The sequence below is a fragment of the Nannobrachium achirus genome (genome assembly GCF_963921795.1).
Source record: "Nannobrachium achirus genome assembly, chromosome: 11".
NCBI lineage: Eukaryota > Metazoa > Chordata > Actinopteri > Myctophiformes > Myctophidae > Nannobrachium > Nannobrachium achirus.
In genome coordinates this window covers 35,811,496-35,830,336 of record NC_137820.1, presented here as the reverse complement: position 1 = coordinate 35,830,336, position 18,841 = coordinate 35,811,496, and the positions used below count along the sequence as shown (strand labels likewise).

The following is an 18,841-nucleotide window of genomic DNA, read 5'->3' as shown; positions in this document are numbered from 1 at the left end:
TTAGCGGTGGGAACGCCACCGTCATGCCAGCAGCACCCCCCCAAAAAATGATGTTTACCTTCCCCTGTTAAATGGTTCAGCATCCAGCAGCATAGAGCAGCAGCGTACCTCTGGTCGGTAGAGGCAGCTAGCTAACGATACCCTGCTAAAACAACGTCCACTAAGCTTTGCATGGTCGACTCGTCACGTCAGTCTCAAAACTGTTATTTTATTGTTATTTTTACATTTTAGAAGGATCCCCATGGCTTGCCTTATATGACTCAATACATTATAACTGCCCTCCATAACTAAAAATGTAAATGAAAAACACCTTATTTATTTTTTTCGAAGCATTTTAGAGTATCTTTTACTCAAGGGGCACAGCGGCCGTCGCGAGTTGATGATGTCATTTGTCCATGTGTGTTCCAGCCCTTTGGAATGTATGGAATGCAAGTCCTAATATTGTATAATATATTAAATATTAGCCTATAGGAAGTATTGTGGTTTTTTTAGCACATGCATTCCATACATCCCATAGGGTTGGACCACACATGGACAAATGACATCATCAACGTGCGACAGGCGTTGTCCCCCTTGAGTAAATGATGAACTATTTCTAAAATAAATACAATATTTAAGAAAATATTTAAGATTTTTTTATAATTATTATTTTAGAGATAGATTATAATATATTAATCCATGGCTTATTAGCCATGGATACAAGTTCACAATGCTGTGAGCTTGTATGATAAAGAAGGGCATTTATTTCTGGCAGAGAAAAAATATGCAGATATAAGGTTTTCTGCCAAGACAGTGATGATGTATAGAACACAAGACCCTGATTTATAGCTCTGGGGAGAGAACGAGAGAGAGAGAGAGTGGCTTTTTTTCAGTTTCTTTGGCCGTAGTCCAACTTTCCAGCGTTTTAATTAATGTACCAGATTAATGTGTATACTGTTTGCATCACAAGCCACCCAGGGAGGAGGAGCAGGAGGGCCTTGGTGCAGCCAGGGGCGTCACAAGGGGGGGGAGTGGGACTGAGTTACTAGGGCCCCAAGGTGGAGGGGCCTTCATTAGTTTATGCTTTAGCTATTGAAAAATAGCAGATCTACAAGCTCACAGCGCGGCACCGAGTGCCGCGCTGCGAGCTTGTAGATCTGCTATTTTTGGAAAGTCGTGAAAATGTGTGCAAATCTTTGAATATATGTATTTTTTAAGCGAACGTTTGTAACTCAAATCTTTCTTCTGGGGGGGTGCCTGGAACTGATTATTTTGAGATGGAGGTCTGCGGCCAAATACATATCATTTTGGGGGTCCTTCACATGAAAAAGTTTGAGCACCACTGACATAGAAACATAGGTTTTTCAAAAAACCTTGCAAGGATTTGAAATATCCAAAGACTTGCACAAATGTCACGATTTTTTCAAAAATAGCAGATCTACAAGCTCGCAGCGCTGCACCGAGTGCCACGCTGTGAGCTTGTAGATCTGCTATTTTTCAGTAGTTAAAGTACCCAGGGCCCAGAATTTGATGCGACACCCCTGCTAAGACCAGGGGCCACGAGGAGAGAGGGAGGGATGCCATTACAGGGATGGTGAGAGGAGGAGGAGGAGGAGGTGGGGGCACGGAGGAGGAAGAGAGAGATGGGTGGGTGTGGGTTTGGGGTGGGGGGGGTGGGGGGCACAGGGAGGAGAAAGGCCCATTGAAAAGGGGGGCTGCTGGATGAAGAGGCTGTACAAGGACAAGGCCGGGCGGGGGCCAAACCCAACCCAGCCCTGCCTGCTTGCTCGCGGGGAGCTTTCCATCACTGCCCTCCATGCACTGTTTATCCTCCAACATGAATATCAATGAGGAGGGGGGGGGGCACGCACCAGCCGCCTGACCCCCCGAGTGAGTGTCAGCCCCCCCCCTCCCGCACGCGCAGCGCCCCTTGTTCTACCAAACCAACAGACCTGTCTTGTCTGGAGAGAGTGTGGAGCGTCAGGCAGGCCGCCACTCAGCCAGGCCAGGCCCACCACCCCCCCACAAACCCCCCCTACGTCTTCTGTGCCTCCTCTGTTTGTGCTGTGTTGTGTGTGTCTCTCTGTCTGTGTGTCCCTCATGTCTGTGTCCCCTGTGTCTGTTTCAGGGGGCACTCACGTTTTGGTGGCGCGAGAAGCAGCAACGTCTGATTCACCGGGAAGGGTCGCCGCGCATCGGAAATCGATACGCTTGAGCCACAGCTCTCCCCCTCCCTTATAGCTTATCGTCGTTGTCGGGTGGAAACCTTGTACCTCGCGGTGCGAGGCGTTGTGTGCTTGTAGATCTGCTATTTTCACTAGTTTTTTGCGACAATTTTGTATGACGAACTACAGAGCTTTAATTTACAAAAAAAACGTACACATTTGAAACTTGGAGATACGAGGTTTCTGCCCGACAGTGACGATATAGATGGCCTCTTTCCGTTCGATCAGGCGTGAGTCCATGCCTTTGTCCCCCCCACACTTCTACGGCCGTGATGTAATGCCCAGCTCTTTCTCCTTGGCTTCGAGGTTAGCCTTTAATAAATCGTCCCCCCACCACCCCCTCCCCCCCTTGGCAGGAGGCCCAGCTGCTAACACAGGGGTGTATAATAAGTTCATTTATTTGTCAACACTGAAGAAGCCCTGCGAGATGAGAAAGCGTCTGTCTGGCCGTCCGGCTGGCTGCTGCTGCTGCTGCTGCCCAGCGATGTGGGGGCTCTGCAATCGCGCACACAAACACTTGTGCACGCACACACACACACGCACACGCCCGCTTCTCCAGGCCCATATAGGTGGCCCAGGAACAGAGGAATACTTGTGAAGGGAGTGAGGGGGTCGATGGAGCGAGAATCTTTTCTTCCGCAAAGGACCCTGGACGCCGACTTGAGAGCGATGTGCAGCAGAGCGATGTCACCCCCCCCAACCCCTCCCCCCACACACCCCTTTTCTTCTGGTCGCCTTGTCACCCGTACCGTCCATTCCTCCTGCTTACAGGGCCGTCACAGGGGGGGGGGGGGGGGGGGGGAGTGGGACTGAGTTACTAGGGCCCAAGGTGGAGGGGCCTGGAATTATTTTATACTTTAGCTATTGAAAAATAGCAGATATACAAGCTCACAGCGCGGCACCGAGTGTCGCGCTGCAAGCTTGTAGAACTGCTATTTTTGAAAAGTCGTGAAAATGTGTGCAAATCTTTGAATATAATACTTTTTAACCCTCTAAGGCCCGCATTAAGAAATACTTGAAATAAAAAATTGAAAAAAATCAGATGGTGTTGTAGGAGTCCTATTAAGAGGAAAATGTAATGTTTTTTTCAAAAAAATGTTTTTGTAAGATTTTATAGCCATAAATCAAAAATCATAAATCATGCTCTAATTTACATATGGGGGATATTTTTCAAAATAATAACATATGTACATGTTCTAGACATTCTAATGATCACCAAAAAGAATAGTACAGGCATTTTACTTATGTTTTTTTGAGATATAGCTTCCATGAAAAAGTGAGATGTTGTTCGTCAAAACTCTGGAATTTCAGCGGGTGTGGCGGGTGTGAATGTCAGCCCCTGTGGGGGGTATTTATATGCAAATATTGTGGCCAATGGCATTGTAATACTAAACAATAGAATCCAATGGTGGTGTTTAGGTGGTAGGGGGAGCTAAAATAAAATGATTTAAACCTTTTTTTGGATAAAATACAAACGTTGTAATATTACAACCGTGGGCCTTAGAGGGTTAAGCGAACATTACTAACTCAAATGTTGCTTCTGTGGGGTCCCTGGAACTAAATATTTTGAGATGGGGGTCCGTGGCCAAATACATATCATTTTGGAGCTTGTATATCTGCCATTTTTCAATAGTTAAAGCACAAAATGGCAGTGAATCCTTGTACCCAGGGCCCAGAATTTGGTGCGACACCCCTGCCTCCTTCAACACCCCCACCCCACCCCACCCCACCCTGTCTGTCTGTCCCTCTCATCTAGCCCTCTTTGTCCGGCCTGTCTGCCTCAATTGGTATCAGCAGAGAGGGGGGCACTGTGTCTCTCTCAATGGGAGGGGAGACGAGGTGATGGCCGGGGGACAATGGCGGCGGTGCCTTCACCCCTCTCGCGGGGCCCTCATGCCACTCTATTAATATGCTGACAGATAGGAGGGCTGCCAAGGCAAACCACTGTCCTGCTGCCCCGCGCTGTAGAGATTAAACCACTGTCCCTCCACTAAGATAAAACCGCTGCCCCCCACACTGGGACATGTGTGCCATCATTCACTGAGCCGTCCAGACGGACCATGTGGCATCCAGGGAAGAAACCGTACAGGCTGAGCAAGACATAGAAAGAGAAAGGGACCGTCTCTCTCTCTCTCTCTCTGTCTCTCTCTCTCTCAGGCACGTGCACACATAAGACATGAAAGGGGGCTTGAGCCCCTGCCCTTTTATCCGTCTGTAAAAAAAGTGCACTCTCCAGACCATGAATGCAGTTTTCACTGTGGTGAAAGAAATGCAAATATCCTCTTTCCATGCCATACCTGAAGGCAGCATTCAAGAGAATTAATTGCCTTGTCCAAACTCTCCTGAACATGAATTCATCATCTTACTTATGTTGAAAGAATTGCCCTCTCAGTGTAGAAATCCATGCCATACGCCACATCTCCAGTATTGCCTTTTTTATGCTTAGTTTCGTGTGGTATCAAGTATTGAAAATAGCCGACCTCCAAGCTCACAACGCGTCGCAGCGCGATGTGTTGTGAACTTGTGAATATTTGAACTTGTGAATATTTGAACTTGTGAATATTTTCACCAAAAGACCCTTTTAGAAATGTCAGCCCCTGCCTCTCTAACATTCTCTGCACGTCCCTGCTCTCTCTCTCTCTCTCTCTGTGTGTGTGTGTCTCCCTCTCTCTCTCTCTCTCTCTCTCTCTCTCTCTCTCTCTGTGTGTGTCTCTCTCTCTCCATGCCAGTCCAGTCCAGTGCGTTGCAGCCAGGCTGCTGGCCCGTCCGTACACAAGCTGTCTCATTTGCATTATGAATGACAGTGAGGGGGGAGGGGGGGCTAACAAGGTTATTGGTCTTTGAGACGTGCGTCTGTGTGACCACACGTGGAAAAAAGGGGACCTACAGCAGTGAGCGTCCTGGCAGAGGCACTGAGACTCTTTATTCTGCCCCCCCACCCCACACGCCCCCCCACACCCACCCCTTTTCCTTAGCGCTGTGGGGCTAGTTTTTTCCTCTCTTTTTTTTTCTTCTTAGTGAGCACACAATTTACTTGGGAGATGGTTAGAGAAGAAGTGGGGCAGAGCTGCGTGCGTGTGTGAGTGCGTGCGTGGTTGGTTGTATTACTATACTCGTGAAGACATTATGAAATGTCCCCCCAAAAGTTGTTGTGGAGGTTTAGAATTAGGTTAAAGATCCAGGTTGGGGTTAGAGTTAGGATTAGACGTTTGGAACAGGGGTCTTCAACGTTTTCAGGCCAAGGACCCCTTAGTTGAGAGAGAGATGAAGCAGGGACCGCCACAACCTTTTCATAGATTCCAGATTGTTTGACAACACAATCGTCAGTGTTATTTGGATTCATGTCAGTTTGTGTTTTCATATATTTAACCACTTGAACTGTCAATACTTAATAAACTTGACCTTTCACTTTGTACTTAGTCTGCTCTTTTTCCCCCTCTACACCAATTGTTGGCTAAAGTTCTCAGAATAAGGACACTTGGGTTCAAGTGGTTCATATACAAAAGGTTTCTATCACACAAAGATTTGGAGGACCCCCTGTAGTAACTCTGAGGACCCCCTAGGGGTCCCGGACCCCCTGTTGAAGACCACTGATTTTGGGATCAGAGATAGGAGTGATGCCTGACGTATAACTAGGTGTGCAATGGTGTTGCGCACCACCCAACAGTTGATCTATAAGTTGCAGATCTGCAACTTGTCAGGCTTTAGTTGAAAATGGCAAAAAGTATGTTACAAAATGGCATTCATGAAATTGCCATCCTAAAATGTTGATGTCCTCACAAGTAATACAAGCCTGTGCGTGCGTGTGTACAGCTCCTTTACAAGCCAAGGGAACCCTCATTATGCGAGGCCCCCCCGGTCATTAAGCGAGCACTGCGTTCAGACCCAGTTGATATAGATGGATTCTTTTATTAGCTGACTGCTAAGATTACAAAACCATATTGTCTCGGAGAGACATATCCCTGTGTTCACATGGCATTGAAACCCCAACTCGGCAACTGAAATGTTTGAGAAGCATTGATACAGCTCATTATCTGGCCCGTGAACTCAAAAGTCCCTCTCTTCCTCTTCGTCGCAGATTTCAACTTCGCCATGTACCCTCCCTCCATGATCGCCACGGGAAGTGTCGGAGCGGCCATTTGCGGCCTGCAGCTCGACTCAGCTGACCAATCACAGTGGGGCGACAGTCTGACCGACCTGCTGGCCAAAATCACAAACACGGAAGTGGTGAGTGACTTTTATATTCTTTAAAAATACACACACACACACACACACACACACACACACACACACACACACACACACACACACACACACACACACACACACACACACACTTAAAGTGAAAAACGGGCTTCGTCACTGTCATCATATGACAATGGTCAATGCCCATGTGCAGGTTCACATTGACTGGTGAAACCACACGTTGAGAAAAACTTGTTCTAACAGACAGACAGAGGTTCTCCTAAATTATAGTATAGATAGATTGTCAAGCTGTTCCTATTCTTCCGCGAATGAAATTGACAGTGACGCACGCTGTGTGGTACTCGAGTTTTATTTTGAGTCAGATTATAACCTTCAGAAACATGGTGAACGGGAGTATAAACATGGTGAACGGCGCCGGTGTGCAGCAATGCAGTAGCTCGCAGTAATGTCAGGATTCAAGTCTTAACCGGCAGCGCTGCAGCCTTTTGATGCGCTCACTGCTCAGCCAGCTAAACCTCTCATCCCTGTAATTACATCTGATAGACACACGTTTGGAAGCTGTCTGTCAGCAGTCAAACACCTCTGTCCCAAAACGCTCCCTTCCAGAGCTTCGGTATGCTTGTTCTCTTGTTTCTGGGGCAAAAAAACAACAACAACGTGTTTTTTTATTCATGGAAAATGTCATCTGACGTCGGTGCGGAACTCTCCAAATGTTCCCATCCAACAAGCTAACCGGATGAACCCCTGGCGTCCCTGTTCTTTAGTTTTCACTTTTGTGTAAGTGAATGTGAAAGTGGTTAGATTTTAACCACTTTAACCATTATTGTATGCTTTAACCTTAGAAAAATAGCAGATATACAAGCTCACAGCGCGGCACCGAGTGCCGCGCTGCGAGCTTGTAGATCTGCTATTTTTGAAAAATCGTGAAAATGTGTGCAAGTCTATGAATATCTTTGACCCGATCTTTGACCCGACTTCTAAATCCTTCCTCTAAATCAGTGGACATTCACATCCGCCCGACAGCGAAGAGAAAGTCTATTAGTCATCTACAGCAGGGGTCTTCAACGTTTTCAGGCCAAGGACCCCTTAGTTGAGCGAGAGATGAAGCAGGGTCCGTGGCCCAAATACATATTCATTTGGGGTCCTTGACGTGAAAACGCTTGAGAACCACTGTCATATCTCCTGCTGAGCAACGCAACAATTCCTTTTCCTCCACCTATAAGCCACCTAAAATACTCTGTTACAAGTAAAAGGCTCAAAATGTTACAGTACTTGAGTAAAAGTACAAAAGTATTGGCGTTAAAATATACTTAAAGTACCAAAAGTAAAAGTACAAAAATAGCAGATCTACAAGCTCACAACACGTCAAAATATTTTCAAATAGCCTATGTATAAAATAGGGCTGAAGTGGTTGCTGTAATCATTTATATTGCTGCAAAGTAACTAGTAACTCAAGTTTTCAAATAAATGTAGCAGTAGTGGCGTAAAAGTACAAATATTCGGATCCGAGATGTAGTGGAGTAGAGGTAAAAGTATTGGGAATTGGAATTTCTCAAGTAAAGTACGCATACCTCAAAATTGCACTGAAGTACTTAAGTCAATGTACTTAGTTACTTTACACCACTGCCTATAAGCAGAGGTGTCAATTGGGTATGGCAAGGTATGGCAGATGCCATACCTTACAGGGGGGAAATGTACTTCTTAAAATAAATTCATCATGCCTGTTGCTATAGGTACGGCAACATGACTGGTGTCTTGCACGCGCGCAAAACACCAGTCATGTTGCCATACCTTAGCTTTTGCTGAACTGACGCCACTGCCTATAAGCCAGTCAGGAATGGTTCCTCGGGGGGTTGGGTGGGCTCCCTCCGTATAAAGAAGCCCCTTAATCCCAGCCATGGCTGAGAGCATATAGCCTGACTCTGTCGCTGACAGGAATGCTGGCCAGGCTCTGGGGCCGCGGTGTGATGGCTCTCTGGGTGCAAGCGAGCGTCTGGCACGTGCACACATAGACATCAAAGGGGGCGTGAGCCCCTGCCTTTTTATCCGTCTGTAAAAAAGTGCCCTCTCCAGACCAGGAATGCAGTTTTCGCTATGGTGAAAGAAATGCAAATGCCCCCCTTTCCATGCCATACCTGAAGGCGGCATTCAAAAGAATTGCCTTGTCCAAACTCTCCTGAACTTGAACGCAGCATCTCATGTTGAAATAATTGCTCTCTCTGTGTAGAAATCCATGCCGTTACGCCACATCTCCAGTATTCACTTGATTATATGCTTAGTTTAGTGTGGTACCACGCACCGAAAATAGCCGACCTGCTATTTTCAGTATTTTCACCAAAAGGAAAAGGACATTTCAGCCTGGGCCCTGCCTCTCTAACATTCTCTGCACATCCCTGGCGAGCGTGGCAGTGCTGGGAGAGAGTTCAGTCCAAACACAGGCAGCGGCCTGGACTGACTCTGACGCACCTGGCTTCTATCAGGGAGACATGAGCGGAGTGGAGTGGGTTTCATGAGGGCTGGGGCCATATGACTTCAAATCAATGCCACCATTACTTCAATCCTTTGCCGACGATTACGATTTAACGAATGATAATTCTTTTTTGTTGTCGTTGCTTTTTACAACCTTTTTCGTCCCAATTTCGTCTTCATGCCAAACGATGCCACCCTACACAAACGTGTGTTGTCACTGATGTTGTGTCCTGCTGGACTCACCTGCCAGTGAGGACCCCCCACCGGGAGGACGGAGCGCCTTCGTCCTACTGCGCCTTCGTCCTAACACTCCCTGCTGACAGGTGCCGCCCCCCAATTGGCCCGTGTTTGGGGGAGGGAAGCCAGGCGGGGAGGAGGGTGATATTTGTCACCAACACGTAATCCTCCCGGTGGGGGCTCCTCACTGGCAGGTGAGCCAGTGGGATACAACAGCAGTGACAACACACAAATGTGTGTGGGGACGAAAAAATTGGTGTAACGACTACATTTGGGAGAAAAAGAAAAAAAGCTGTTTACATTGAGATTCTAGTTTCACTCATCCCTACGTGACGCGTCGGCCCCTCTCTCGCTTAACCTCCTATGGCCCATAATGCATTGCTCGCTAGTAAAGCAGCGCGGCTCCCTCCAGTGCGAGGAGCAGCGTGTGAAGGCTCGCTCAGCGCGGCGGAGGAAAAACAAATAGGCCGGGCCTCCGGGGCAGCACAGGGCCTCAGTGTGTCCACTGCCGAGCCAGGGTCTTATGGATGAGAGGGAGGAATTAACCCCCTCGCATTCCTGCAGTCATGACAAGCCCTGGCTCTCAGTTAAAAGAACACAGTAGGGCACGGCGAGATGCCACCCCTCCAGGGGTGTCGCACCAAATTCTGGGCCCTGGGTACAAGGATTCACTCCGGGCCCCCCATGAATGTTCTTCATAGAGGGAGGGGGTTTAACCCATTTAGACTGGGAACTTACGCACTATTTTGTGCTTTAACTATTGAAAAATAGCAGATATACAAGCTCACAGCGCGGCACCGAGTGCCGCGCTGCGTGCTTGTAGATCTTCTATTTTTGAAAAAACCTATGTTTCTATGTCAGTGGTGCTCAAACCATCTCAAACTCATCTCAAAATATTTAGTTCCAGGGACCCCCCCAGAAGCAAAATTTGAGTTACAAATGTTTGCTTAAAAAAAATACATATATTCAAAGATTCGCACACATTTTCACGACTTTTCAAAAAATAGCAGATCTACAAGCTGTGAGCTTGTATATCTGCTATTTTTCAAAAGCTAAAGTATAAAATAATTAATGGGCCCTCCACCTTGGGCCCTAGTAACCCCTCTCTCCCCTCCTGACTGGTACATGTACAGTATGTATGAGGGACTCCAGTATGCAACGCTGACACGCCGGTGCCAAAAAAGAATCGAGTGAGGAGGATTCCTTTTTTCTGTGTGGAAAAGGTTCAACTTTAACTTTGGGGGCTCACACTGGACTAATGTGCCTTAACTTCTCGTGATGTAACTGAACATAAAGACACATCGTGGTGCTCTTCCTCATGCCGGGACAGAAATGTTTCACCGCTCGGTGAAACCAATCGGTCCGTCCAGCAGAACCCGCGTTGCCGGAAAAACAAACCGAGCTCTTATTCGTGTGGATGCTTGTTGTATGTGTCACCGCAACACTTACCCCACCTTCTCCTTTTTCCACTTTTAAATACGTCAATTCAGCGTCTCGCTGGTCACCTCAACCTCAATTATCTGTTTTGTGTGTGTAGTCCAGTCGTCTGGGCGGTGGGAGCGAGCCAAGTTGTGAAACTAGACGAGCGGCATATATTTGGTTTTGGCCCGGCGATTGGAGAGAGAGAGAGAGAGAGAGAGAGAGAGAGAGAGAGAGAGAGAGAGAGAGAGAGAGAGAGAGAGAGAGAGAGAGAGAGAAGGAGAGAAGGAGAGGAGGCAGGCAATGCTACAGTTAAGAGATATAGGGCTATGTCGTTTAGCCAGTGGTTCTCAACCTGTGGGTCGTGACCCCCAGATTATTTTGGGGGCTCTCAACAGTAAACAAACCATCATAAAGTTTAAGTGTATAGACTATAGAGGGTATCTGCACATTTCTAAAGTGACAATTTAAGGACTTTTTAATACCTCTAAAATGACAAATTAAACATTGGCCAAATTGTCAATTAGAGGCAGAAATTGTGAAAATAGCCGATCACGCCTCGCAACGCGAGGCGTTGTGAGCATGTAGATCTGCTATTTTCGCAATATAACTGTGAGATACAAAATTGTATTCCTCAACTCTTAGTGCTCGTCAGGGTGGGGGGTCCCCAGTTAAAATATGATTATTTTGGGGGTCACGGCCTGAAAAGGTTGAGAACCACTGGTTTAGCCAGCCAGCCAGCCACACCAGGCAAAACTGTGTGTCAAATCAAAAGAGGAGGGGGACCTCTTTGCCAACCTCTGCAGCTGCTGTTGCTGCCAACAGCAGCATCATGGCCACCCCCCCAACCCCCCCTGGTACCCTGCTGGCATGTGTGGTATCCAGAAGCTGTGGTTTTCCAGTGGAAACGTGATAGGGCCAAGTCGCCATACAAGCAATCCCCCCCCCCCCGAGAATGTGTGTACAAGCCTCACACATACTGTACATTACACCTGGTGACTAATGGTGGCGACAGGAGACTCCTGACTGTACACAGACTGCAAAGAACTGCAAAAGACTAAGCACATTTTTGTCGGCCGACTGTACGCCGACTTACTGTGCCCATGCGCACTGAGATCGCATGATGAAATGGCATGGGCGCTGGTGTGGCAGTGTTGCCAGGGTTGCGGGTTGCTTTTGTTTGAGCTTGTTTCTGAAGTGTAATTGCTTGTTTGGCCTTGCTTTCAACATTCTTTTAGAAATTAGCTAAATTCTACCGACTCCTTGCAGGAGACGGCGTAAGACTGTGCAGGTTCAGCTTTTTATCGACGGGTTCCGACAGCCCTATCGACTAGAGTTATCAAATTCTGCCCGAACCCGACCCGACCCGACCCAACTCGACGTTTTCGGGCCGAGCCCAAAGATCATGCAAATTAGTCGGGCCAGGCCGAGCCTTTTTTTTAATCTATTTATTATGAAGATGGCGCTGACTGGCGTTTCACTTAATCACTTCATTACTACGGGCCCAGCGAACCGTCCGTGCGACAGATGCGTGCGTTGCAGGGTGTGAACAAGAAGAGGAGGATTACACTTTTTTTCATGAGAAAACATGCTGAGATTGCCGATGAACCAAAGTGGAAAGGTAATCTCTCTCACTCTCTCAGCCTACTAGAACTCCACTATAATGGGTACAGTCACCGCGGTGGCGACGTGGCGTGGTGAAAAACTGCCTTTAACACATGGGCGGCCAAGGTTTATAACATTTATAGCTGTTGCTGGTGCCACCATTGACTTACGTTATGTTTTGATGAGCCCCGCAAGCTTCGTGCGTGTGCACGTGCGTGTCCAGAGAAGATTGAGGAGGTACTCCATTTGTTTACAAACGCTCGCGAAACTCGCGGTAAAAAAATCGCGGTAAAGTGTCGCCGTGAAAACAATCAGCTCTCTGCCTCCATGGGGCTGTTTTTACCTCATTCTCAGATAAAGCCGTTCTTATGTTTCAAAGTAGAATCTAAAGCCATGTAAAATCCTTCCGTGTGGGGAGAGACAGGGGGCTTCCTGCCCTGGCTGGGTGACGTAATGGATTCAGGGCATGCAAAGGGAAGCTGCGGTCTCGAAAAGTTAACTATTTGTTGACTCGTCCCTCGACGATATAACTTCCTGTGGCAGGGTGACATCTAGTGGCCATAACTCGTCACTGAACGAGTTTGGCTCCCCAAGTGTTAAAGGGGTAGTTTACCCCCAAAATGACTTTTCTTCTCCTATCATTTAGTCACCCACCAATCCTTGAATTCATGGAGATAGATTGTTTTGTTTTTGTCGCAATCCAGAGCTAATAATCAATATGATTATGATGAAATAATATTTGACTAATTGAAGTTCATACGAGACCAATGTTAACAAGAGCAAGACCATAAGTCAAGGCCTTGTGGGGGTGAAACGATCCTTCCCGGTCAATTGGGAAGGCTGTGTATTTGCCGGCGGTGCCAAACGGCGTTGGTTAATGGATTGGCAGTGGCAAGCGAAAATGAGAACTGTTTGTTTTTTTTCCTTTTTTTTGGCAAATGAGAGGAGATTTTGAGGGGGTTTGTGATTCTTGCGAACGATACAGGACTTCTCTGTTGTGCCGGTAAACATGTGTATTTTTCCAAATACCTTCATTACCTTGGGAGTGACGTTGGAATTTTTTGCTGCTGCGGTAGGGATGTCAAGCCAGCTGAGAATCACAGGCTCCAATAGAGGCTCCAACCTGTGGCAAGTGGCAACCCGTCCATTTGACACCTAAGCCTGATATACGTATCTTAGTTGCTTTGGGTGTTGCGCACCGAAAACAGCCAATTAATCTACATGCTTCTGTTGGCAGTTCTTTTTGGTGCGTGTCACCAGTGTACAACTTCATGGGCTCAGGTCACCCCTGAACAGAATGCTTTCATCCATGATGGCACCCCTATATTACCTTGTTACGTTTCACTCTCTCTCGACGTCGTCCTACATGCATCTCTATTGCCCGGAGCAAGTTGGGAGGGACACCGTAGGCCTTCAGGATCTTCATCATGGTGCCTCTGTGTATTGAGTCAAAAGCCTTTTTGAAATCAATAACGCTGTACTCACCGCTGCCCCCAACAATGACAGGTTTTATCAGGCGGCCCGCGGCCTGGCTTCTGGTGACAGTGGTGGCAGCGCTGAGACTGTGCAGAAAGAGAAAAGGTCACATTTTGTAACGGGTGGCTTGTGTGCTGGTTGGGGTCATGTGGTGACTACATGTTTCCATTCTCTGCCTCAGGACACTGTTAAAGAAGAGTTCTCAAGGCGCGCGCTCGTGTGTGTGTTTATTCTAGCCGTCTGACCACTAAGTCAAGCAGGGTAGCTGCCACTGCCGTGTGTGGTACAGTCATTCCGTGTGTGTGTGTGTGTGCACGCATGCGTGTGCCTGTGTGCGTGTGTGGTACAGACAGCCATTCCATGGTTTCACACATTTTTTGGTCCGCCTGCATGACTTCCCCCCGGCTGCCTGCTGTGACATCACAGTGTGTGTGTGCACGTGTTAGGGACCCTTTACAGCAGTGGTTCTCAACCTTTTCAGGCCGCGACCCCCAAAATAATCATATTTTAACTGGGGACCCTCCCACCCTGATGAGCACTAAGAGTTGAGGGATTACATTGTATATAACACGGTTATATTGTGGCGAGGCGTTGTGAACATGTAGATCGGGCATTTTCACAATTTCTGCCTCTGATATTTTACAATTTGTCATTTTAGAGGTATTAAAAAGTCCTTAAATTGTCACTTTAGGAATGTGCAGATACCCTCGATACACTTAAACTTCATGTTGGTTTGTTTACTGTTGAATGAGAAAACAATGTTGCAACATTAAGTTGGGGACCCCCCCTGGGGGGTCCCGACCCACAGGTTGAGAACCACTGCTTTACAGGTCTGTAACTTTGAAAGTGTTCGGACTGTTCCTCACACTCTCAAAGTGTCTCCATGGCCCTATAACACCTGTACCAAAGTGTGGGCGTTCCTTGAAATAGAATAAAGAGTTTGTTTGACCTCTGGCCTGAGGGGATGAGGACAAGAAGGTCATGGACCACCACCACCACACCACCCCAAATCCCCAAAGGCCACCTCTCACTATATCTAAAGCACCCCAAAAAGCCACTCTGAAAACAATATTGGTGTTTCCAGCAGTGTAGTGACACATTGAAGCCATTACAGCTTCTTGCGTGAAAGCCCACGGGCTCTCTTGGCGCGCGTCCCACATCCCAACAACTGCTGCTATAAAGGGGGGCGTGAGGGGGGGGGGGGGTCTTTTAAGAACTAAAGGCCAGCATTCTTGCGGTAAGACACAAGCAGTTCCTTTACATGTTTCTGCTCTTTTTTTTCTCTTAATTTTCTTTCTCGCAGGAATTGAGATTTTTTTATGACTAATACGGCACATGTTCGGTGGGAAAAGGGCGTGTGCGTGTGTGCGTGTGTGCGTGCGTGCACATTGTGAGGGAAAAAAAGTGTTTTGCCTTCACAAGAGAAATGGTTGTTTTTATGATTACGGGGAGGTAGGTTTACAATTAGGAAAAGATTCAGGTTGGGGATAGGAATGGGGTTAGGATTCGAAATTCAGAGGTTAAATTTACATGTTAGGATTAGGATTCAGAGGTTAAGTTCAGAGTTATATACGTAGATGCTTAGTTGCTACAACTTAGTAGTTCGGTGGATAACTACAAATTCCTCGGAGTACACCTGAATAGTTCACTGGACTGGTCGGACAATGCACAGGCGATTCACAGCAAGGGGAAAAGCAGGCTGTTCCTCCTGAGAAGACTGAGATCGTTTGGGGTGTGCAATAGGATGCTACAGATGTTCTATCAGTCTGTCATGGCAAGTGTCCTCTTTTTTGGTATAACATGTTGGGGTGGCAACAACAGAGCAGGTGACACGTTTAACCTAAACAGACTGGTGAAGAAAGCAGGCTCTGTCGTCGGGTCCTCTCTGCAGGGGGTGGAGGAAGTAACCAGTGTGCGCACAGCGAGGAAGCTGGATTCCATCTTGGAGAACTCCTCCCACCCCCTCCATCTAGAGATCACCAGTTACTGGAGTAAGAGAGGAAACGACCGCTTTACCTACCCAGGACGGAGATGTGAGAGATTAGGAAAATCTTTTGTACCGGCTGCCCTTAAGCTGTACAACGAGACACATAACGGACGCTTGAAAAGGTCTCCCTTCCTAACTTAGACTGACGGAACCTTTGCTGTATTGACATTGACCTCTAAGGAACTATTGCTGTATTGACTTTGACCCAAAAGGACCGTCCAGGAAGAGTGCTCATGTGCGTCTTGCGGTGACACGCTTCCTAGTTTCTTCTTTTTTCGCACTGATTTTTTTTTTACTTTGCACTATTAGTTTGTGTTGGTAGTTTCTGAGTATTTTTGCTTTGTTTAACAATGACAGTGAGATACTTGTTTGCACTAACTAGCATTGACTGCTATGGTCTTTTTTGCAAGACACTTTATGTATATATACTTATATATTATTCGCCCCCTCTATTGATGCACCTTCTCTTTATTGGTACTGTACTGCTCTTTTTTTTGTTCTCTTGTTTCTTTCCCTCTTATCTATTTTTTCTTACGTCTCTGTAACTTTGTAAATAACTGTATACTGCTGTGCTACTACTGGACAACTGAATTTCCCCCTTGGGATAATAAAGGTATCTATCTATCTATCTATCTATCACCAAAAATAACTCGTATACGTACTGTATGCAACGTGTTGTGACCTTGCAGATACAACGGCAAACAGTAAATAAATAAAATGCAAAAATGGCATTAATAAAATTGCCGTCCTCACAGGTATAGTAGTACAAATGTGTGTGTGTGTGTGTGTGTGTGTGTGTGTCTGTGTGTGTGTGTGTGTGTGTGTGTGCGTGTGTGTGTGTGCGTGTGCGTGTGTGTGCGTGCGTGTGCGTGTGTGTGCACTCACGCTGGTGGCCACAGGCGGCCATTAAAGCAGCAGTGGCGCTGGTGGAGTTTCCTCTGCGTCAGAGACAGACAACCTCCCTAATATCTCACAACAACACAACAAGGCCTGTTAGGCCTGGACTATTAATTAACATGAATTCTAGGCCCTATTCTCTGATACGGTGACCCCGTGGAACTCAGTTCAGCTCCTCCACCCACCAGCCCATAGACTCCCATGTTGACAGGTCTCTGTTCCGCTTCCATCCTGGCCCCAATCAGAAGCTGCTGCAGTGTGCACAGCCTCAAACTGTTCCCATCAGAAGCTGCTGCAGTGTGCACAGCCTCAAACTGTTCCCATCAGAAGCTGCTGCAGTGTGCACAGCCTCAAACTGTTCCCATCAGAAGCTGCTGCAGTGTGCACAGCCTCAAACTGTTCCCATCAGAAGCTGCTGCAGTGTGCACAGCCTCAAACTGTTCCCCTATCAGAAGCTGCTGCAGTGTGCACAGCCTCAAACTGTTCCCCCATCAGAAGCTGCAGCAGTGTGCACAGCCTCAAACTGTTCCCCCATCAGGTTTAAATTAGCTGTAAATGTCTAAAGAATGTCTGCCTCCCTGCTCCACCAATGCAGTATACATTAAACCCCCCCCCCCCTCCTCCTCACACAAGTGTGTGTGTGTGTGTGTGTGTGTGTGTGTGTGTGTGTGTGTGTGTGTGTGTGTGTGTGTGTGTGTGTGTGTGTGTGTGTGTGTGTGTGTGTGTGTGTGTGTGTGTGTGGGGAGGGTGCTCATTCATTTCCCACATGTCTGTGTGTGCGTGCGTGCGTGCGTGCGTGCGTGCGCGCATTGGGGTCGCGTGCGTGCATTGGGGTCCAGGGTGTTGGAGAGTGATGAGTGAAAGAGAGAGAGAGAGAGAGAGAGAGAGACTAGAGAGAGAGAGAGAGAGAGAGAGAGAGGACAGACCTGAGCTAAGGGTGTAATTGCAACTTTTTGCCAACAGAGAGCAGTGATGAAGCATACTTCATTTTGCTCTCTATCTATGCCATGTTGAACCTTGAAGATTCTTTTGAAAACTCTATTTACAACAAGATTATTCTTATTCTTTTAAGAAAAGATACCTAAAAAAACACACACACAAAAACACAAAAAAATTGACCCCCCCCCCCAAAAAAAGAAGAAAGGTTAAATGGCATAATGGATTCTATTACTTTGTTACTGTAAGCATTGTTGACAACACTTTTCAAAAGAGTCGTGCCACAAAAAGTAGTAGTTCTTCCACTCTGTTCCTCTTCCAGCTCAAACCGTTTTCCCAGTGTGTGTGCCCCCCCCCCCCCCCCATCAGAGAGGATATGAGGGGTCCCAGCCTTGTGGAGAGGCTGCTATCCCAGGAGGATTCTCAGGTTGCCTCCGTCGCTCTTTGATGCTTGAAAGGCGAGCCGCCCCCAAATCCCCCCAACCCCGGGGCCCCGGGCCCCTCGGCGGGCACACACACACACACACACACACACACACACACACACACACACACACACACGCACACACGCACACACGCGCGTGCGCGCGCGCACAGATTGGCTGCGGTTAAAAAAAAGCACCACCTTTGTGTGTTTCCCACAGGAGGTGGATGTAATTAACATGCTTTAGTACTACCTGTGTTTTCACCCCGCCGCCGTTGTCACGGCTACCGCTGTTTGGTGTGCGTGTGTGTGAGTGTGTGGGTGTGTTGCGGGGGTGGGCTGATGTAATACTTGGGCCTGGTCCTCGTCACGTCTCAGCCTTGGCTGTCTTGCAAAGACATCTTCATCCAACCATGCACGTCCAACACCCAACACCATCCAACCGTCAGATAGAGACCCAAGTATCACCTGGAGGCTGGTTATAAAGATGCCAGGGATTGGTCAGTGATGTCACTGTCGTTCGTCACTGTCATGCGACAGACTCGACTTTTGAAACTTATTTTTTATTTTTTGGAGGAAAAGAAAAACATGTATTCGAGTTGTTGTGACCCTAAAAGATTGGTCTGTGACCCACAAATGGATTGCCACCCAGTGTTTGGACGGGAGTCTCCAGACATAACTAGTAAGACGCCTCAGGGCGACAAGCCACAGTTATGTGGACATCAGGGATCTCCATATATGGCCATAAAAGGGTATTTGTTCCCCTGGCATCACAGGGATCTCCATATCTCCATATATGGGCATAAAAGGGATTTGTTCTCCCTGGCATCACAGGGATCTCTCTAACAGGGCATCATTAATATTGATGACATCAGGGAACTCCATATATGGGCATAAAAGGGATTTGTTCCCCCTGGCATCACAGGGATCTCTCTAACAGGGCATCATTAACATTGATGACATCAGGAACTCCATATATGA

The 18,841-nt window shown here is 47.3% G+C and overlaps 1 protein-coding gene across 1 annotated transcript in view; it reads left to right on the top strand.

Moving 5' to 3' along the window:
- The window catches only part of ccnd2a (cyclin D2, a), a 49,310-nt gene that overhangs the window by 23,418 nt on the left and 7,051 nt on the right, over positions 1-18,841 (top strand). The window contains exon 4 of the mRNA XM_080737607.1: positions 6,283-6,431. Within this exon, the coding sequence (XP_080593733.1) occupies positions 6,283-6,431 (149 nt within the window). The remainder of the gene's footprint in view (positions 1-6,282; positions 6,432-18,841) is intronic.